Source organism: Monodon monoceros, unplaced genomic scaffold (assembly GCF_005190385.1).
Source record: "Monodon monoceros isolate NGI ecotype Baffin Bay Population unplaced genomic scaffold, NGI_Narwhal_1 Super_Scaffold_2, whole genome shotgun sequence".
NCBI classification, from domain to species: domain Eukaryota; kingdom Metazoa; phylum Chordata; class Mammalia; order Artiodactyla; family Monodontidae; genus Monodon; species Monodon monoceros.
The window spans coordinates 96804391-96827476 of NW_021703776.1; the positions used below are offsets into that span (position 1 = coordinate 96804391).

The 23086-nt window shown below is 38.4% G+C and overlaps 1 protein-coding gene across 1 annotated transcript in view; it reads left to right on the forward strand.

Annotated features, from left to right (window-relative positions):
* Nucleotides 1-23086, forward strand: part of CNTNAP2 (contactin associated protein like 2) — a 2079227-nt gene that overhangs the window by 1262233 nt on the left and 793908 nt on the right. The window contains exon 12 of the mRNA XM_029233017.1: nucleotides 4057-4163. Within this exon, the coding sequence (XP_029088850.1) occupies nucleotides 4057-4163 (107 nt within the window). The remainder of the gene's footprint in view (nucleotides 1-4056; nucleotides 4164-23086) is intronic.

Here is a 23086-nt window from a genome sequence, read left to right on the forward strand (position 1 = left end):
ATATGATATCACTTACATGTGGAATCTAAAATACGACACAAATCAACCTGTCTAAGAAACAAAAACAGACTCACAGACATAGAGAACAGACTTGTGGTTGCCAAGGGGGAGGCAAGGTGGGGGAGGGATGGATTGGGAGTTTGGGGTTAGCAGACGCAAACTATTATATATAGAATGGATAAACAACAAGGTCCTGCTGTATACCACAAGGAACTATATTCAATATCCTGTGATAAACCATAAAGAAAAAGAATGTAAATAAGAATGTATATATAGTATATGTATAACTGAATCACATTGCTGTACAGCAGAAATTAACACAACCTTGTAAATCAACTATACTTCAAAAAAATAAATTAAAAAAAAAAATAATACTATTTTAATTTTAAATACTGTAGAGAAAAAGAAATACAGCACCTTCAAAGTGCTTTGAAGACTACCAGTGCATTCAGTTATGCTGTCAGATTAACATTTTTTAGATTTGAAATAAAATTTCTTCCACTATCCCCGTTTAAGTAATTAGTATCCATAGACTAAAAAGTGAGCTGCTACAAACAAATGTGGTACAATTCTCAGTTTCTTATAATTGTGAATACCAGTTTTCTCAATGCTTTGCAATTAAAATCAAGTATAGAGATAAAAGAGATACTCTGGGTAAAATAAAACTGCACCTGTCATCCCATAACCCTGGATAGAGTTGTTGCATCCATCCAGACAGCCACTCTGTTCATACAGATTTTATATTAAGTAATTGTTATATATTTGAATTTCCAAAATACAGCTTTTCGGTTCTAAAGCATTTTGGAAACCATTGCCACAACGGAAAGGATGATTCCAGCTGAAAGAGTCTCTAATAACAGGGCTACCTCAGAACAGAGTTAATTGAATGCATCACTTCTTCCGGAGCCCTTTGATCACAACAAATTGACACCTGCCAACTTCTCCCCTGTATGTTCCTGATCCTGGTCAAGTAGTTCTCAAGTCGTGGCAGCAAAGTCATTTTGATTAATTTTTTGATGTGAATCAAACTTTCAAGCTAGCACATGCTATGAAACAAATTATACATTTCCTGTGACCTACTAAAATAATTAGTTCACTAGAGCAAGAGTCTGGATTTAAAACTAAAATCGTACATAGAAATAATCTATATTTCTCACAGTAAAAAATATTTTCTCTGAAATTACTTCAGTTCCTTGGTGTAACTTTCTAATGTTGTGTTCATCCATTCCTTCAGTCTGTCAGTAGGCATTTACTGAGTGGGCTATATGCCTTGTCATGCTAAGAATCAAAAGATCAAAATCCCGCACTGTGGAGTCTCAGTTTAGAAGAGACAGATGCTCAGATAGTTACTGAACAATGTGATGATGGTATATTGGACAGATACAAATGGTTCCATAGGAGCACAAGAGAAGAAATAAATAATTAGGAAGGGGAAAGCTAGGTTAATTCAGATCTTATTTTGCTTGGTAACTGGTTCTAACATTTTTTTTTAATATAGTGATAAAGTATTATGGTTTGAAATTATATTTGAATCAATTTGATTTAGAAATAAAACATTTCTCACCATTAGGAATTAAAATGCCAGTAATCAACATAGGGATAATGTCAATTTAAAAAGATAAATATTAAGAAACAAACATTTAAAATAAAATATTAACATTTTATTTAAATAAAAGATCACTTTTAAAGAAATACTTAATACTGAATTTTATAAATGTTCAGTTAACCTCACTTGACTGTTAAATGCTTATGTGTGTGTAAGTACACACCAATATTTTTTATCATTTTGACATGGATTTTCTCATTTGTGCATTATTTAGAGCACATTTAGATTCCACCCTGGTTTCCCCTCGAGACTCTGTACTACTTCCCCTGAATTAATTGATATAATGAGCTGATGTAAATTACTTTCACTATTAGGCTGAGTTACTGTTAACCCACAACAACTTAGAAGGTAAATATACCACACAAAGGCATACAAGTACTGAAATCCCAAATTAAGTATCAAAGATGTTTTTTAGCTTTATGTAATTTTGGAGTGTCTGTATCATTGCTTCCCCACATGGTCTGGAAAGGACTCTTGGATATAAATGCCTTCTGATAAGGCCTATGCCTGGGTACCTGTAGAGGGAAATGGCTCTGGCAATAGACCTGAACAACCCTGGGCTACCCACCCACTGATCATGGTTCTAACTCTTCCTTCTTGCTTTCTTGCTTGCTCTCCTGGGAACAGTTTTCAATATTTTAATTATAAAAATGGAACTTCTCTTTTTAAGGCCCAAGCGAAATGCTCTAAGCTTGATTAAGCCCTTTGTTTATAGTCTACCCATAACTACTCTGGTCTCCGCATTTCTGTACGTTTCATATCACTCTGATGACGGATCAGATTCTACCTAGTATTGTATCTCGCATGAATCTTATCCCCCACCCCCACCTCCACGTAGGCTATAGAGTCTTTGGAGAAGAAACATCTTTGTAGCCTGGATAACACCAAGTCCAAATTCATATGGAGTAGAACTGCCTATTAAATGTAGAGTGAATTTTCCATCCCACCTCCTGAAAATCCAGTATCATGCTCTCTTATGTTGTATTTTCCCCCCTTATAATGTTCTTCCTCTCATTTTCTTCTCTTAAAATCCTGTCCTCCTAGGCTTAAGCTCTTGAAAGGCAGTGAATAGACTCTTGTTCATCTTCTATTTCCCACAGTGCTCAGTAATTGTTTGTTGCATGACTAGAGGTTTGCAAAGAGTTGTAGAGGAACAGCATTCCTATATAAGAAACAGAGTTCCATGCCAAACTGGGCTATGCCCTGCTATGGTAGTTTTAGGCATGGCTGATGGTAAGTCAGGAACAGGGGATGGAGAATATTATCTCTGAGGCCAGTCCTATTCTATTTTGCAGCAAGACGCTACCAGGGCTTCACGATTATTGGTGTTCAAAGTGTGGCTCTCCGTCAAGCAACCTGTGACCCACTATTATGGGTTCTGCCTTTTTAATCTGGGTAGACTTTTCTACTTTAGAGAGTTTCCTATTCAAAGCTAGAAATATTTTGTGAATGCTAATACATAAGAAGAAAATAATTTGTGCTGTTGAAACAGGTGTTTTCCAGAACAAATTCCAGCTTCACTATTGCTAGGATACAGGCAGACTATAAAACAGTGCCCTGCAAGCAGTGGTTCAGATGTCCATAGCTCCTGTTTATTGGCCCTCTATTTCTTGCCTATTAATTATCTACTTTATGAACATTACCTCCTAATCTCAAAACTATTGCATTGTCCAGAAAGTTCATTTCCATAAGATGTTAAGGAAAAAACAAATGAACTTTTTGGCCAACCCAATACTTATCAGATAGGTATAATTACTCCATTTTACAAAATGAGAAAATTGAGGATCAGAAAGGTTAAATTACATCATCATAACTGGCTATTAAGTAAATAAAAAGACAAAGATTTGAACACAAAACCTGCATTTTTCCCCCATATTATACTTGCTGCCTCCTTATAAAGGTGGCTTTCATTAGCCGGCGGGGCATGGGAGGAGGGGTAAGGAAGACTTAGAAATCTTTTCTTATGAGGCTAGTATATTCTCATTGCTGTGGCATTATTTCAGAAACTCATATTGCTATAAAAAAAAAACAAACTCAGCCATAATACCCCTTTCTGACTTGGTACTATTGGCCTTGATAAAGGATAGTACAGGAAACAAGATGGCTAATGTTTTGTTTCTCACCAGGAGGAAATTTAGCTAGTGTCTTTGTTTTTTTTGCAAAAGGAAAATAAAATGAATCTGTGATGTGCAAATGAATCTCTCAACTGTTTGTTAATTTCTACTGTTTACTCAAAAATGGGAAACACCAAGCCTGTGATACATCATCTTTTGTGCACTTGGCACCTTCCATCATGAATCGTATTAATCTGCTTAAACTAACAAGGATTAATTGCCTTGGTAAGGCAACCTGGCATTGGAATGATATATTGCCCAGACAGCTTGGAATTTAGCCACTCATAAATCTCATTTGTTTGTTGGTTTATTTCTGTTTGTCTCTTTCTCTGACAGATGTGTGCCCAATCACTGTGAGCATGGTGGGAAGTGCTCGCAAACGTGGGACAGCTTCATATGCACTTGTGATGAGACGGGATACAGTGGGGCCACCTGCCACAACTGTGAGTGCCAATTTATCTCACTTGAAACTTGTAATTGCATGAGAATCCTAGGTCTTCAGCTATGCTTTAAAGCTTAGCAACCTGAATAATCCACATAGTAAATCACTTGATTCTGAAGAACCCAGATTTCACTGTTGCTTTTCTAGAATAGTATTCTAGTTGTCAAAATATATTCTCTCAAGCCTAATGACTCAAAAAGAAGGACCAACGTTTCCGAAGCTCCATAAACATGTAGTTGAGATTGGAATGCTGCTCTCGGATGTGCCTTTATGTGTCTAAGCCACATCTGTCTGGATAGATTGTTTGGAAAATTGTGTTAGTATGATGTCTCTGACTGGATACTCATTTATCAATTCATCAGAGAGGCAGACAGAGTGTAATTTGAACATTTAGTTTGTGGATGATAGTTGTCTCAGTGCTCTTTTAGAACTATTTGGCCACATTATTTAGATCAGAAAAATGAGCTGGAAAATGTAAGAAAGTCCATTGAAGTTGTATATGTAAAATAAAAATGCAAGAAGGCAATTTTTTTTAAATATTAAAAAATAAAAAGTAGCATGCAAAAATGTTTTTTAGAACACAGATGTGCCTTGTTTTACATAATAGCTTTTTCCTGAAAAGTTAAATAAAAATTATATTTTTATAATTCAAAGATTATTAAAAATGAATATTAACTTTATAATTGTAATGTTAATTTTCCGATAATGCATAGCACTTTTGAAGACAGATTTGCCATAAAATATATAGTTGAAAGAAGAAGGTCATCTGTTATGTAGCATGAATGTGTGTGTGTGTGTGTGTGTGTGTGTGTGTGTGTGTAAGAAGGAAGGAGGAAAGAGATTCAGTCTTCTTCAGTCTTCTCTCCGTATGAAAATCTAGTATCTAAATCCTCTAAGTATACAGAGTGCTTTCTCTTCATTTCACTTTTAGAAAATAATAACAAGCAAAATATTATTAGAGTTCTGGGGACAGTAAAAATGTAATACCGTTCTCTGAGACTTTTCATATCATTATTTGTAGTAATGTACAATAAGACATTGAGTTCAGCATATATTGTAAGACCTCAACTAAGAAAAAAAATTTGTAATTTATTTTATTGCACTTATTAATTTGTTTAGGTGGATATTTTAAAACACCAAGAGACAAAAAGAACTAGAAAAACTAACATTAATAGGGTGATATAAAAGAGTTAAAACAGACACTTAGTAGATTCATCTCTACAGTATTTGTATATAGATATGTAAAAAAATATTTTAATGAATAAAGAACCAAAGTGATTGATATTGAAATTAATTAGAATTAAGGAGTTATGACTAAAATTGTACCCTTCCAATCACATCAAAATATTAACTTTCATCATATGACATTCATTGTATGGTACATAATGCTTGGACTAAGTAACTTAGATGAAACAAAGTGCCTTCACTCCACCAGTAGAATTTATATGTTATAAATACCACCTTTAACTATCACAATCTTGTTTCTGAGAATGGAAATTCTAACTAAAGGAAAGAACAAGAAATTGGTGGTGGTTACAAGTGTTTCCTATCTCAGCGACCACTTTTATATTTAATGTAAAAGCAAATAATTTTTTTAATAATTGCTTCTTTCATTGAATACACAGCAAAGAAAAAAGACATTTAAACATATTAAATTAAAAACAATTTAAAATATATGCCAGTAGTTGAATAGTTAAGTGTTTGTTTTTTTTTTAAAGCGTTAACAACTCCAAGTATTAGAGATGTCCTAAGTGTGGTTAGATTTGGCTCTTGTGGGAAGTTATAAATGTAAAAGAGGGAAATTATCTCTTCCCTGCTGCTTATTCTACTCTTCCTTCATTTAATTTTTGTGTGTATGAATACAGAATCATTCATTTTAACAATGAAAGCCTGATCGCTCATTGTCTTCCCCAAATAAGGCCAAAATGTTGAAAATCATGTGTGTGCATAGAGGTTAGAAGACCATAGTGCAGAATTCAAGAAAGGATTGATTGGACACAGTGTTGTTGTGAAAGATATATCTTGTGGGTTGTAGAAGGCACATGCTTCCAAATAAGCTAAAAGACTTGATATATCTCTTAGTTACTCCCATGAATTAGTTAAAAATTGGGAGGGTCTGGCCCAGCACATAATACTGTGAAAATTATATAATATATGCTATTCAGTTTGATACAGAATGAACAATTTGGCATTTTTACGTAGTCAGTGACTGCATGGGCTTCTGATGCTGCCTGTGAGGTCACCATGCTGGGTGCCTTTGCAGGAAGTCATTCTCTTCTCTTGGACTTCCTTAGTTCCTCTGCCGACTAAATGCCTCCTGAGCTCTCTTACAGTTCTGAACTCCGAGGAGCTGAGACTTCCAGTTGCTTATTCTGTGTTCTGTGGTTTTGACCTTTGTTAGCATTATTAAATTTTTACCTCATTATTCTCAGTGAAAGACCAAGTGTCCCTTTTGTAAAGGAACTATGGTAATTTTAAAATAGTACTAGTTTAAAAATGTAAAGAACAGCTAACTAAAGTCTGAAGTTTAGTAAAACTAAATATTTAGGAGAGCTTCAAACATTACAATTAGGCTGCTAGCTGTTTAACACATTTTCTTCCCTGGTCCAGGCTTGGCCGGGATGCGAAAGCTATTCCTTGCGTGATTGTCCAGGCTGGGTTGTAGTCCAAGATGGAGGCTCGAAGCCCTTCTTTGACAGGTCACACTGCCTGAGTTTGAACTTGGATCGACTTACTTGTAATTGTGGGCACTAAAACCGTTTGAGCTTCATTTTTCTCCTTTGTGAAATGAGATTAATAACAGCACCACCTCATAAAGCCATTGTGAGATTAAATGAGATGATTTGTGGAGAACACTGAGAAGGGCTTTAGCATATGTTAGTACTCAGTAAATTATTGCCACTTCATCCCATTCAGAACAGTCATCCCTTTGCTCTGAATTTCTATACAAATAGTTGTCCATATCACACAATTTGTCACTTAATTTCATGCTGCCATTCATTGTTTGCTGTCGTTTCCATGGCAGATTTGAGCTTGAAGTGAATGACTGGTTTCCATAGGGTTTTGTTTTTCCAGAAGAATTGAAGAACATTAAAAGTGATCTGGGTATGTCCTAGACCTATCTGTTTGTTTATTTGTTGCTTATACATGGAGGAATTAATTTTCAAGTGAATTCTCTACAGGGCTCAGAGAATTGTCATTTACAAACCACTCCCATGAGGAGACAGGGTGTCATCCTTTGGGTGAGGAAATCCTACAAGAAAAGCCACAGATTGCAGGAAAGGGAGAGACAGTTTTTCTTGTTCAAAAACTAAGGAGGCTAGTTTGTGAAAAAATGCAAATACATTACATTCTTGCAGTTGCATACCTTTAAAATTTCCTTATGCAGGTATTCCATTCTCAATCAGTTTCTAAGAACTGACTATTAGCATATCAAAACATAAAATCATGACACAGAGACACAGAGGGTAGAATGATCATGTTAAATAGTTTATTTGCTTTGTTACGTTGACTTATCCCTACTTCATTCTCCCCAAAGTGTAAGAATTTGTCTTTATTTTGAGCAAAACTTCATGTTTATAGCTATGTATTTTTCTCTTAGTGGTGATAGATAGACCCTTTTCAGTAGATCTCCAAGCTCACATTCCAATACCTCAAATGCTTTTTAGGATCTAATTATCATCTCATTTTTTTCACGTGTGTTCTTTACACTTCATAATTATGGCTCTGGTTTACATAAATTAATTCAAAAACCTATCCCTTATCTCAGGGCTTAGCAGATATTTTTTTCTCATGCTGCTGGGGTCTATCTTTGACCTCAGTCATTCTTACATATACTATTAGTCCCCTATATGGAACTGCCCTAAAAATCCCCAGGGTATCCTCAATAATATGAACCCTTTCACTATTTTCACAAGTACCAGAGGATAGTTGACAAATATAAGCAATGTTTTGGGGTGGAACTCTATAAGAATTACTAGATGCCAGACCTTCATTCGGAGAGAAAACAGTTTTCCAGATATCTTTTTATTAAAGGAGGGACTTTCACCTTGCCCAGATATACAGACATGACTGTTTCCAGAGGAAGTAGGAGGAGGTAAGTTAGATGACCTATGAAGATCTCTTCCAATTGTAAAATTATGTGATTTCTGAATTCTGAAATACTAAGAAGAAACAGTGATTGATGTTGCCACAGAAATGCAAAAGTAAATTTTTCACCAGCCAGTTTTAGAAGAAAAACTGAAACTTAAAAGGAAACTATTCTACATTCTGTAGTCTGGAGCTATGACTCTAGGTCTATAAATTTGTAAACCATAAATTATACTGCACCTTATTACTGCACACATGAAAAGTGAAGTGGATTTCAATAGCTCATACCATGTTATTTATAATCCATTATACCCATAAGTAACTTACTTCAAAGCATAATTTTTTAAAAAGAAATTATTCCTACCTGCTGAAAGTCACACTAACCTAGGGCATAAAAACATAGATTTATTGGCACAAGGAAATATGGTCCCCCGCATCCATTTGGAACTACCACAAACTTAGACACCAATGAAGACAACTTGGAATTTGACCATTGCTACCAAAAAAACAAAAACAAAAGGGGCAGTCATTGGGTGGAATCATGGCCTTATGGAATTGGAATCCATCCTTCAGCTGTAAGTTCAATTGGCTTACAAGGTCCTACTTGGTATGGCTGTGTCTTTAACCTGGTTTTCAGCCATACTCTTCCTCTCTGTCTCCCCTCTAGTCCCACTGGCCTCCTTTCAGTTTTCCCTACTTGTGTGGTACCCTCGAACTGTTCACTCTCCCCTCCCACTGCCACGACCACAGGACTTTTGCACATCCTCTCTGCTTTGCTTGGTATGTTCCTAGTCATCCTTCAGATCTCAGCTCAGTAGTCACCACCTTAGGGAAGCTTTCCATGAACCCGTAATTAGGTCAAATCCTCTTATTTCAAGACATATATCTTCCTCTTAGCCTTGGTGATGGCTGTGACTTTGCATTTATCATTTGTGATTCTTTAATAATATCTGTCTTTTCCACTGGGCTATAATATCTGAGAGGAGATAGTGCCAGGTTCTGTCCACCATTTTATTCCCAGAGCCCACCCAGCATATAATATGTGCTCAGTGAATATGCACTGAATCTAAGAGTGAATAAATGACAGATAACCTAAGAAGCATCAAGGGCTTTTTAAAAATCAATGTCCTTTATCCAAATTTATGAAGGTTGTAAAGCTAAGAAGAGAGAGTAAAGCCAAAGGGAGAAAAAGAAAACAGAAAAAGGAGGGTAGAGAATAAAAGATGCATTAATTCAAAGCAGAGGGCACAGTGATAGACATGACAGCACAAACAATCACAAGAGGTGTAGAGTTTTAAGATATTATATGGACAGATTCAATATATGGGCACACAAACCCACACGTTTCAAATAATCTTCGAGGAAAATATTGCCATGTTAAGACACCATTCGTTAAAGTAACTTGTGAGACTATATAGTAATAGTGGCAAAATAAGTTGCAACGGCAACAAAAGATCTTAGATAACATAGTGCAGTCAACTCCTGTGCTGGCTGATTGTATGAGCTGTTCTAAAATAAATATAAGAGGTAGAGGATATGGGGATGTATGTGTACGTATAGCTGATTCACTTTGTTATAAGTATACGTATAGTTTATTCACTTTGTTATAAAGCAGAAACTAACACACCATTGTAAAGCAATTATACTCCAATAAAGATGTTAAAAAAGTTATATTAACAGGATTTGAACTTACACACACACACACACACACACACACACACACAAAAATAAAATATAGATGTGTTTAAATACTGACCATCTAGTGAATGATAAAAAACTGTTTAAACTTGGTATGAAATTTGAATAAGATGAACATAATCCTTTGATTTATCATGTAATATCATGTGTGTGTTCTTACTACAGCAGAACTGTGGAAAGGGAAAAGAACTCAGGGTTTGAAATCAGATGACCTACTGTGAAGCCCTCAGGCTGTCTGGCCAGCCTTTTTCTGTCATCAGCTGAGCGTGCCTAGTGTAGGGCTGTACCCTCTCCCATTCCTCCAGCCCTCTTAGCACATTTGTGTGGATTCCACCTACACCCCTGGAGGGCGAGGTCAGCTCACCCATTACATGCTTTTAGTTACAGGTCACTAACAGCAATTAAATGAGAAGCACTGGGTTTAATACACTTCCTCCTCGCCTCCTTTATTTCCCCCTCTGGGCTGCTCTGGCTTTGTGCTTTGACAATCACTTAACCTCTCTGAACTTAAGTTTCTTCTGGGAGATTCAATGAAATATTGTCTCTTAAAGTGCTTTGTAAATATAGAAAGCATCCTAGATCTTGTTGTAACTTTTATTGCACTGTGAAGTCTTAAAAAACAGCCAGCCAAATTTTTGTCTGCTTATAAGTAGCTTAAGGATATGAGTACTGATAGAGTTGATTCTCAAAGAAAAGATCAGAGAGTGTCTAAATACTTTAGCCAATACCCATTGAAAAGATAAAAGGCTGTATTAGCAAATATAATGGCTACCCAGGCTGATTTATATGAACAGGGTGAATCTGCTGTTTCTAATCTAGACATGGCATTAAGTAGCCAGACTGTGCCTCTTTGTTATCAAGTGAACAATTGCCAAATTCTTCCAATTTTACCTCCCTCTCATGCCCCCGTTCCATTCCTACACCACGAACTACTTCATATGCTCAATGTGTCCTTGTCATTAAAGAGTGACTATGGTGCCGTGGGACACCAAGGTTCTGATTCCCACCATCATTTATTCATTCATCATTATGTTGAGAGCTGATCCTGTCCTGCATATAGGACAGGTGTGGAGTGTGGAGATGAGAATGGAACAAGGCAGGGATACTAGAATAGAGTGTTGGACAGCCTCCTCCAAAGAAGTGCATAATTTCATTAAAAATAAAAACCCTTATAATCTTAATTCATTTTCATATCCCTGGTTCATTGGGATTGTGAGCTGAGGGTAAATTGTACCATGTGCTTACCTTTTACAGTCTAGGTTGGTAATTTTCATGTTTACAAAATATTTACAAATGTAATTATATGGGAAATTATTTAATGCTATATCACAAATTCTTTATGGTTTTAAGCAATCGTTTCATCTTTTCAGAGGTTATTATCAGATTATTTACTTGTTTGTTTCTGTTTTTTGTCTGATCAGATTGGCAGAGAGAAATCAGGGTGAGGAGGCTGCAGCTTTAGCATGGTGCTGGGTAGAGGAAGCAGTTATCAGAAGAATATGTGCAATTACAATATTAGCAAGCTCATGCTTGGTTGTGTGTATTCTCTAGCCGAGAAGCTCACTTTCTTACCAGAGTTGGAGCATTTGGGGAAAGAGGAAAAATGACAAGTGCTGTCACTTCCTGAAATCACACTTATTAGGAAAAGAAGCAATCATCCCAGCATCTCCTTTGCTCACATTCTCACCTGGCCTCTGTAAATAAAGTAAGGTGGAGAGAAGTGGGGAGTGTTATCTGTGTAGAAATGTTGGAAGGGGATTTAGAGGCCATTCTCTCTTTCAGCTACAACCAAATAAATTACATTGGATTGAAACAGTGCAGGTCAGGGGCTTCTCTGGTGGTGCAGTGGTTGAGAATCTGCCTGCTAATGCAGGGGACATGGGTTCGAGCCCTCGTCTGGGAAGATCCCACATGCCGCGGGGCAACTAGGCCCGTGAGCCACAACTACTGAGCCTGCGCGTCTGGAGCCTGTGCTCCGCAACAAGAGAGGCCGCGATAGTGAGAGGCCCACGTACCGCGATGAAGAGTGGCCCCCGCTTGCCACCAACTAGAGAAAGCCCTCGCACAGAAACGAAGACCCAACACAGCAAAAATAAATTAATTAATAAAATAGTGCAGGTCATTTGGAGAAACACAGCCCAAGCACCTTTACATTTCTAAGGCACCCCAAATTTCAAATTAATCCCCTCTTTCATGCCTTGCTTTGGAAAGATGGCTAAGATTAAACATAGAAAGAAAGGATTTTATTTCAGTTTTACAAACTCTTTCAATAGTTTCAAAAGTATATCTTTCTCTTTGAATAAAGAGCCTTTGCAAAAAGTTGATCTGCAAATGCATATTGAAAAGCAGACTGCTCTACCAACAGAGGAGCTGTGAACCTGTGAACTTCTCAGAGGTGATGAAATGCCAGAGCCAGGTCTTAAGGAGTTGACATTATTCACTGAGCTCCCCTGTGACTCTCTCATTCAAGGTTCAGAGTGAGGAGAAAGAGGGATAGAAAACACCCACCTCTGCACCTTTGCCAAGTTCCATTAGGGGGAAGAAGTCTGAGGGAGGGAGGGCTGTTTAATTGAAAGATAAGGAAGGAAACTTCTGAGATGTTTATATCCACTCAAAACACAAGAAAGGAGAATTAAAGTTAAAAGCACTATGTGCCTCTCCTTTGATCCATCTGACATTTCCCAAATCAAACTTTTTTTGCTTTCATATTGACATTAGTCACTGTGTTCCTGTTGCAAGTCTTCAGCTTTACAAGCTTGGTGTATAGGAGTATCTCTAACTCATAGACAGTTTCAATTCATTCAGTAATATTATGTCTATTTTGTATGCAGCACACTATGTGGATGCAGAAATACAGACAAGAGCCCATTTCCTTATGAAGTAGATGAGGTAGTTAGAAAAGGAAGCAGACAAATATTCAGGAAACATTAATATATTAGTAGATGTTTATGTACCAAACTGGTGTAAAGGCTAGTATGTATATGTAATAGGAGAGAGAGAACAATGAAACCAAGATGGTCAGGAAGGGTTCAAGGAGGAACTGAACCCTGGCTAAATTCCTTGTTTTGGGGGGAATAAAGATTGGGACTGGCAGAGTCCAAGGCAGAAATAAACATGGAGTGTGGAGAAGCATGCTAGTGAGGAGACCCAGCTTTGGAGTCCTCAAACCTCAAGGGGAATACTCACTTAGATTTTTACATGTCATAGGATCCTGGGGAAGTTGCTAAATCTCCCAGATTAGCACCACCCTGTTTGAGTGGTGTGCTGCAGCCAGGATCGTTAAGTATTCAGGAACTTTGTGAGCCGGTTGTTAAAGCTTGGTACCTTGAACCTGGTACAGTGGGAGAATTTACCCCATGGAACTTGACAAACCCTACAAATACAAACTCTTTTTTTTTTTTTTTGTAAAACTGGTTTACCAGAATATCATTGCCCTGTTTCATTATTAATAAAATGAGAATAATAGTATCTCCTATCAGTATTGTTGTGAAGGGTACAGATAATGTGTAAAATGTCTAGCACAGGTATAATCAACACAGGTGGTTCTCCAGAGATGATAGCTACAGTTACAAATGTAACACTTTGAAGAGACTTCCCAGCAAAGGAGCAGCAGGATGTGGAGTCCAGTAGGTGGGCTGAGATGTGGCCAGAGGACAGTGACCTCTCGGTACCTCGGTTCCGAAGTATGGCTTCAGACTTGATTCTTCATCACTCATTTTTACCGTGAAACACATTTACTTTTATTCTTTGGACAAAAAGAGTTGAGTTTCCCTCGCCAAGTCAATCCATAAATGACTTTAAAGTCTGCCTAACAGACTATTGGCTTACAATGATCTGTGAACTAAGGAGAACTTATAAGACTACTGAACAATGTTTGGAGAACATTTATGAAGAACCATTGGGTTACGTGGCATCACTTCAACGGTCAACGTTTCTTTTACTGAAAGTGACAGAAATGTTTTTGCGTTACTAAAGTTTGCCTCAACTGTTTAGGATGTAATATAATGTTAGGCAACAACTGATGAAGACAAAACTAATTTTAAGGTTACTTTGTGATTGTTAACCTAAATCTAAAGAATGAGAAGCTTTCTTCCTTCAGGAACTCCTCCAGCTGTGACCCAGCCATGTCAAATTTATACTCCTTAAATTTCAAGACACCTGGCTTTGTTTGTCAAGCTCTTTGTGAAAAAACTACTCAATAATAAATCTTGTGATGTTTTTTTTATTAGTTTTTATTGAAGTATAGTTGCTTTACAGTGTTGTGTTAGTTTCTTGCTGTACAGCAAAGTGAATCAGTCATACATATACATACATCCACTCTTTTTTAGGTTTCCTTCTCATTTAGGTCACCACAGAGCACTGTGTAGAGTTCCCAGTGTTATACAGTAGGTTCTCATTAGTTATCTATTTTGTACATAGTAGTGTATATATATATCAGTCCCAATCATTTTTTTTTTAACACTCACATGATGAAAAACTGAAGAATGCATTATTGGTTCCTGTTTCTATCTTTACAAAATGGTGGTGAACGAAGAGCTCTCTCCATTTCTTTTCTTATTATTGTTGCATTCTGCTTTTCTTCCTCCTTTCTACTCCCTCCTGGCAAAAGTGTTGAGAAGAGTATAGTTCAGATTGTTGGAATCTGGAGTGAAAATGTCCATCCACGCAAATAATGTTCTTCTATTATATTTGTTGTAAACAGCTAATTCTGTTAAAAGCAAAAGTTTCCTATGGAAAGTGCAGCAGTTTCCAAGAAAATTTTGCTGGTTGACATTTTGGGTGTTCTCATATCTGACTGCTTCCAAATTCTAGTAAAATGTTTTATTTGAAAATCTTTTAGTCAGGTAAAAGTGAAATACTCTAAATGTATATGAATTTGCCTTAAAAACCGTGGTCTTATTTTCAAGTATAGCAAGGAAAAGATCTAATGGCTTGTAGCTCCTTTGTCTCACCAGGTAAGTTTGTCCCAGAGCTGCCATGGTGGCTCCAATATGCAAAATATGCCAACACTACTCTTGAAAGACCTTTCTTTTTTTTTTTTTTTTTTTTGTGCGGTACGCGGGCCTCTTACTGTTGTGGCCTCTCCCGTTGCGGAGCACAGGCTCCGGACGCGCAGGCTCAGCGGCTATGGCTCACGGGCCCAGCCACTCCGCGGCACGTGGGATCTTCCCAGACCGGGCACGAACCCGTGTCCCCTGCATTGGCAGGGGGACTCTCAACCACTGCACCACCAGGGAAGCCCGAAAGACCTTTCTTGCCATCACAGATGCCAGCACTAAGTGCCAGACGTGTTGACACCTACAAAATTGCTGTCATTGTTATGAGCAGACATCAAAATGTCCTAATAATACTCTTTTCCATTATCCAAGCCTGTTGAGACATCAATTAAACACGTCTTGCTTGCCAAGTCATGTGATCAACGTTCTCTGTGCTGGATAGGGGCAAGTGAAGCCATCCAATTAGACTGGATAAAGAAACACCTCTATGGGCTTCCCTGGTGGCGCAGTGGTTGGGGGTCCACCTGCCGATGCAGGGGACGCGGGTTCGTGCCCCGGTCCGGGAGAATCCCATGTGCCGCGGAGCGGTTGGGCCAGTGAGCCATGGCCGCTGAGCCTGCACGTCCGGAGCCTATGCTCCGCAACGGGAGAGGCCACAGCAGTGAGAGGCCGGCGTACCGCAAAAAAAAAAGAAACACCTCTAAGGATTTGGCTGTGGAAAGAGAAATTCCTTCCATACATATTCCTGCAATGGAATTCAGAGATCTAGAAAACACTATGTGTGTTTTCCACCGTATGGCCATCTGTTGATGAGTCTGCCCCACTTAGAGAACATAAATATTCAATGAAAAGCATATTCGTACTCAGAAACTCAGAAAATGCTGGCATATTAAGGCTCCCTTGTGGTTTCAGTGACATAGATATAGACTTCCTGAATGAATAAAACCTGAATTTTGTTGGGCCACATTGATTCTTCTGAAAGTTCCTACAGTACCTGGAGCAAGGTGAATGGAACAAGCTTGGTTAATTCATTGTCCAAAAGGACTATTTTTTCCTTTGTATAATTCTTTAAATCAAGCTGACTTAAGCCATGTGAGAGAGAAGAAGGTATCCTGAACTTCCACAGGAGAGAAATAACCAGTAATGGAGACTGTCCTGCCTTCTCATGAGATAGCAGCTCTGGGAGAAGTACTGGAGTTGTACTTATCTTAGATGCTTTGAGGAAGGCGGGTAGGAAACTCCAGGTGGCCACACTTGCTTCCTAGTTATCAGTTAGAGCATCTGCTACTGTGTGATAAGGGCACCTACTGGGAAAGCCTGAGCTGTAATAGAAAATCTCTTCTCAGCTGGCCATGTAGCTGATGAGCCACAAGGCCAGTCGTCCAAAGAGTGCTGAAGTGAAACGGGGACCGGGAGAGGAAGCAGGATCAGTGGTGGGTGACAGAAGTGCAGTGACTGCAGAACAAACCCTCCTCTTCTCATCAACGCTGAATCCACCACGTAGGACATGCTTTCCACCATCACCAGATAAAATGTGGTATCAATCCTGTCTTGCAACTTTTGCTTTGCCTCAGTGCCATTGCCACAGCTCCAGTGAAAGTTGTTGTTTTCACCCAGCTTTATTCCAATAGCCTGAACTAGGTTTTTGGGCTAACATGTAGTTTAGAAATAAAAATAATGATACAGAATGATTCATAGGGCATAAATAATATGGAAGACAGATTTGTAGAGGAGCATTTGAATTGCTATTAGCCATCACAGAAGAAAGTTTAATAATAGACAACATTTTCCCCTGTCCCTTATACCTATAGATTAGATTTTGAAAGACCTTATACATAATAAAAGCATATTTCTTTAAGACCCAAGTAATTTATTTACTATATAAAAAACTCTAAGGGGCTCTGAATTAGTTCAGTTTTCATTCAAATTGGTACTTCTTTTTCCTACTTGTCTCACCCTATGCTTCTCATGTACCACCTATCTTAAGATGAAATAAATGAATATCAGGCCCTAAATTCTACCACATGTGGTTCCTTAGCCAGGGAATGGGTTCATGTTGACACTTGACTCATCAATTTCACATGTGGTAATCAAAAAAAAACCCAAATTTAATCGGTACAAACCGTAATTTTCATGCTGGGATCATTTAGATTCCAGCAGTCTTTCTATTGCTTAGTTTAAGAAAATTGTGTCTCCATTATGCTTTTTCAATGAGGATCCCAGTGAAGAATCATACTTGAATCTTGAGGAACTTTTTGCTTTTCCTAAGTGCAACCAACAGAACTTTGATAGTTAGGAAGATGAGCTTGTTGTCCATAGACTTAAAAAATTAAGAATAAATATACAGACTTTGAGAAGGGGTAGTTTAGTAGATACTTTGAAATATTTATCGATGTCATAGTATATTAAGATTAGAGATTATGCCTATAAAATAAAGTACATGTCCTGACATGCTGCCTTCTACAGTCATCTTATCAAGAGGTGTGCAGCCACCCTAATTTCCTGAATTTTATCCCAATTCTCTTCCCCAGAATGTGGCTACCTGCTACCTGTCAACTAAAAAATGAAGACTTTAAGCAGGGGTGTCTGGGGGAGGGAATGTGGAGGGAGGCTTGTTAGAGTGGATGGAGAGAGAAGGATGAGTGTTTCAGCCTTTGAACTGCAAGGCTGATTGCACAGAGTTTCCAGCTCCCTTGCTTTCTACACTGCGATCTGTGGATGGAGAGGTGGCTTTGTGCCTATTTCTGGTAACCCTAGAGATCATGTAGATGCAGTTTAGAAGTAGGACTGTATTTTTAAAGTAAGTTTACTTCCTGCCTTAGGTTTAAATATATACTTAGGGCCAAAAAGCATTTTTAAAGTGAAGTCAAGGGCTTCCCTGGTGGCGCAGTGGTTGAGAGTCCACCTGCCGATGCAGGGGACACAGGTTCGTGCCCCGGTCCGGGAAGATCCCACATGCCGCGGAGCGGCTGGGCCCGTGAGCCATGGCCGCTGAGCCTGCGCGTCCGGAGCCTGTGCTCCGCAACGGGAGAGGCCACAACAGTGAGAGGCCCACGTACCACCAAAAAAAAAAAAAAAAAAGTGAAGTCAAGAGAATAGTATTTTTTCTCAGCAAAACCAGAACAAGATTTAAAAATAAAGACAAAGCCAAAAATTTTTTTTAAATGGCAGTAAGCAAGAGTGACTGGCATAATTTCTCTTTTGGAATGGTTTATGGATAAAGACGGGGTGTGAATTATAGGCTCTATAATCTATCACAGCATTTACTCTTTTCTCATTGATGAAGGACATTCTATTCATAAGAAATAATGAGAAGTTTACAAATCATGTATTAAAACTTATCAAAGACAAAGGCACAGACATTCTTACATTAAAACTATTAATGGAAAAACAGACCAGCCAGGTTTTTAACAAATCACCTACAATGCAAGAGGTAAACACATTGGCAGCTCTTATACTAGATAGATCTCAAGTAGAAATCAAATCAAGTACTACACACTTACTGAGGCATACTTCACACCAGCCCCCATCTGTGTCAACAATAACTGCGTTACATTGAAATAATCTCTCTCACAACCAACTATGACTTTCTCAGGGCACTGAGCATGTCATTTTCATCCACACACTCATTGCTTAGCACCTGGTAAGTATTAAACACATGTAAGAGCAACTGCACTGTGATTGTGTCTATATCTGCGCACACACACACGTGCACACACACATATAGCATACCTTGAACGACTAAGAAGACATGTTTATCAGGCTCTGAACATACCAAGCCGTCTGCCTACTCAATGGCGGATCTCTCTTTGGGGCACAGCTTCTTACAATAAAAAACTTTTTGTTTCTCAGTAAGAGACTAACTTTCTTTTCATTTCATAGTGTTCCTGGTGTCTGGTCCATGAAATTTTCTTTATGCCAAATTATGTTCTATAGAAAATTGCATGTAAAGGGGGCTTCATTATCAACAGAACTGACTCCCTCTGAAATCTTATAGTGAACTATGTATGAGACAAAGTCTCTACTTTATCCATGATCAGAAAAGTGTCAGAAAGCAAGTTGAAGGAGGGGTACTTTTTGTCCTTCTCTTTATAAATGACTCCAAGAGATGGGATGTTATGTGTAGCAGTGTCCTAGGGCTGCCTTAACAAAAGACCACAGACTTGGTGGCTTAAAACAACAGATATTTATTCTCTCACGGTTCTGGAAGCCTGAAATCAAGGTATCAGCAGGGTCATGCCTCCTCTGAAGGCTCCAGGGAAGAATCCTGGCTTGCGTCTTCCTGGCTTCTGGTGGTTGACAAGCAATTGTTGGCGTTCCTTGGCTATTGTAGTCCAGTCTCTACCTCTCTCTTCACATGGCCTTCCTCCCTGTGTGTCTCCGTGTCTGTGTGTCTGAATCTCCCTCTCTTTTCTCTTATGAAGGCATCAGTCATTGGATTTAGGGCCTATACTAATCCAGTATGACTCATCTTAACTAATTACATCTACAAAGACCTTCGTTCCAAATACGATCTCATTCCGAGTTTCTTGGTGGATGTGCGTTTTTGCTGGACACTGTTCAACCCTCTACAATCTGCTTGCTCATGTCCATCCCTATAAGTAGTGCCACACATCCCCTCGTGCTTTCCTGTCTCCTTTTTTTTGCTTACGCTCTCCTCCCAAATCCATCCCAAAATGTCCTTCTTCCCACTTTCACCACATTTTTGCTCTGTGGGATCCAGTTCATAGTCTCTTTCTATTTTGTGAAATTTTCTCTGATCACTCAAGCTAAAAGACTTTTCTCCTTTTTTCTTATTTTTCAGTAGCAGTTATTATCTATGTGATTTTTCTGCTATTTATACACTAATTATTTTTTCCAAATGTTTGTTTATAATTTTTCCCCCAGAACGTAAGTTGTGTGGGCATAGGCCAACTATTCCCGTATTTCTTGAGAAACCTAGTAGTTCGTATATGTTGATTGAATTTTTAATTTTGAATGTGTACTGTGGGTTGAAAGAAAATTAATGGGAACAGAGAGGGAAGGATGTTAAGTATTGGACTTTACATATACTATTTCATGTAATCTTCAAAACTGTGCGTAAGGAAGATATTCTTATTCCGTTTTACAGATGAATAACTGTGGTTCAAAGTACATGGCAGAGTCACGATTTCAAACCCTCTCTATTTTGTGAAATCTGTATTTTGCTGGACTGCCTGCCTTCTGGCAAAGCTTTTTCAACTTTCAGGGCGTTTAAAATACCTAGAACATAGAGACTATTTTGAGAAATGATCCTGAAAAGTTGGCTCTACATTGGAAGGTGTGGTTAGAGAAGTCACACCCACAGCTCCCGATGTTACTCTCCACTGACATTCATCAGCCTGGGGGCAGCCACTGTGGGGCGACTAGGAAAGCTCTGGGAGCAATGCGGGGGGGGGGGGCGCTTGTACGCTGTGGCTGTGCATGAGCACATAGGTCCCAAGGAGTCTCTGCGCCAATTCATTATAATCACCCCCTTTAGTAGAGACTATATAAAATCATGTAAAAACATTTTGAAACCTCAAAGAAAGACTGTATATAAATTATTTTAAAATTTGTAGTTTGTGATATATTTATATTAGTATAAATGTGTGTCATATACCATATACATATATAATAGTAAACTATTACCTTATGAATCAGAAAGGCCCATTTTCCAGGCATTTTGGTTAGTGGAATCTGTCCTTTGCTGGCCTGACCATTTCGGATCTGATTAAATATGCACACATAATACGCATGATGATGCAAACTTCAGCAAGTGATCTGAGGCTGACTTTTTACAGGCTATATTTTTTGACTCCATAAAATCCTAATGCCATATCCATTCCCACACAGACTTTCCTCCTCTCTGTACAAGACAGAGACCCAAATGCTGCAAAGCTCACTGGGGGCTCCTGGCGCAGAAACAGTTCTGTCAGCACTCCCCTGACATTATTAATGGCCCTGATGTACAAACCCAGAATAAAATAGAATTAAAATCCAAAATTAATTTCAAGCTCCATTAGAAATTAAAGGTGTTGGGAAAGAAATCAATATTTTCCCAGTGCAAAATGACTAAATTCAAAGCAATTAATTCTCTTATTTTGTAACTTCTAAAAACTATGAAGAACTTTCAAAACTATAAAATGTTGCCACACTCACACATATACACCACATGTGACAAAAAATAATGAGAATGATTTCCAAAAGCAAGATGCAAAAATCTATTTTATACTTTATAACTACACCATGTAGTGTACACACTAAAATGTATGTCTTAAAATACAGCCAATTATTCTGTAAAATTCGTGGCTATTTCCAGCAATTACCAACACTTAGTTGCATATCTGGGAGGATGTAAGGAACAGAAACAATGCAAAAGAGCAAAGACATTTATTTAAATAGAATAAACGTATCCATTTCCTTAATTTTACTTTTTCTCTTTTTCAGCTTCTTTTTATGTAACGCTATCGATTACCAAACAAGTGACCCTAAAACACTGTAGTTCCAACCAGTATAAAGTATTTTGCAACCTGTAGAGTTGTAGGTCATAAAGGAAATAAAACTAACACTCAGTAAAATCTTTTTCATGTCAAAATCATTGTCACTTCTTCCCTGTCATGACTTTCTGAGAAAATCTGAGTTAACAAATGGATCTTTTGCAGGTCCAGAAAGATCAGAGTCAGATGGGTCTGGATCAGACCTTGTAATGAAAATGTGTCACTTGTTCCTTCTCCCCACGTCAAGAAGAAACCTCATGAGAACTGGCTCAAGCATCTCTTATTATTTCAGCAGACTGGGGCAAACAACTTGAAAGATAATGTGGGAGTAGACCAGTTCTTAGCTCAGAAAATGTCATGAGCCTTCTGGAGAAGCTGTCCTCTCTTTGTGATAAAAATAGTCCCTATGATTTAGGTCTAATAGCAATAGAGGAGGACGTAGTCAGACACTGGGACCATGCTCAGACTTTTCAATAAGAGAGAACAGAGCAATCACCATCGGCAAAAGCCTCATGTCCTTCAGGTTTCTAAATATTGACATATTTTTCCAATGGCTAGTATTCAACTCCTTGACCTTTCAAAAATGGCATCTTTTAAAATTCTATTTGATGTACTTCCCTAAAAGTGTGACTTATTTGGCCAGGTGATATTAAGTTGGGATTTGGGAGGTGAGCTGCCTGTTCCATCAGCCCCTATCCACTGCCTTTGCTGTTGCTATTCAGAGTTCTGCACCAGCTCTAACACAAACAGGGATATCAGATAAGATGGATTTTCAACTCTCTTAACCTCCCTGTTGTTTAACTGTTCCTTCCTTCCTGTGATATTTTAAAAGTAGAGTGGATACGGGAATAAGACAGACTGGGATTCCAGCCCCAGTTTGGTCACTTACTGTCTGTGTGATCCAAGGTGCTGACTTAAACTTCCTGATCCTCTTTTCCCTTTCCTGTATAAGAGACACAGTAATCCTTACCTGGCAAGTGTTTTGTTTTTGTTTTTAAGAATTTAAAGTGTGTGTGAAGTGAATGCTCATTACCAGGCAGATTGAGGGCCCTCAGCACTATAGCCATTGATGTTACTGTGGATCTCCATTTCCTAGGTGCCCAGGGACTGTGTTTTCTCTCTCCACTTCTATCAAACCTACTCTCAGGAGGGCATCGAATAGCTAACATTCGTGCTTGCAGGTGAGCAAAAGTCAAGTGAGAGAAAAGAGATAAGGAATGTAAGGTTAAAATGCAGGCGTGTAGAGAGGGTAGGGATGAGGCATGGTATGTGTTTAAAAACGATGAATCTTTCTCAACTCTTCTTGTAAATGCAGCCAAGGAGCCAGAATAAGTCGTCCTTCCTTGCTCTCCTCCTCTGACGCTGGTCGACCCCTCAGCATGGCTTGCATCTCCCCTACTTCACTGAATCTGCTCTCATCACTGACATATTGGCAGACTGGTGCTAAGTAATATAAATGGCGCATCTGTACTTTATATACGTTGGCTTCTTCTTTTATAGAAGTTTTCTTTGTTTTCTGTGACTCAACAAGCTCTTCATTTGGGTTCAGTTTGAGTGAAGCCATTGTTTCTCCGTCTGCATCCTGGGCTCTTCCTTTAACCTCACCCTTAAATAGCGATGCTCCCCAGCGTTGTCCTCAGACT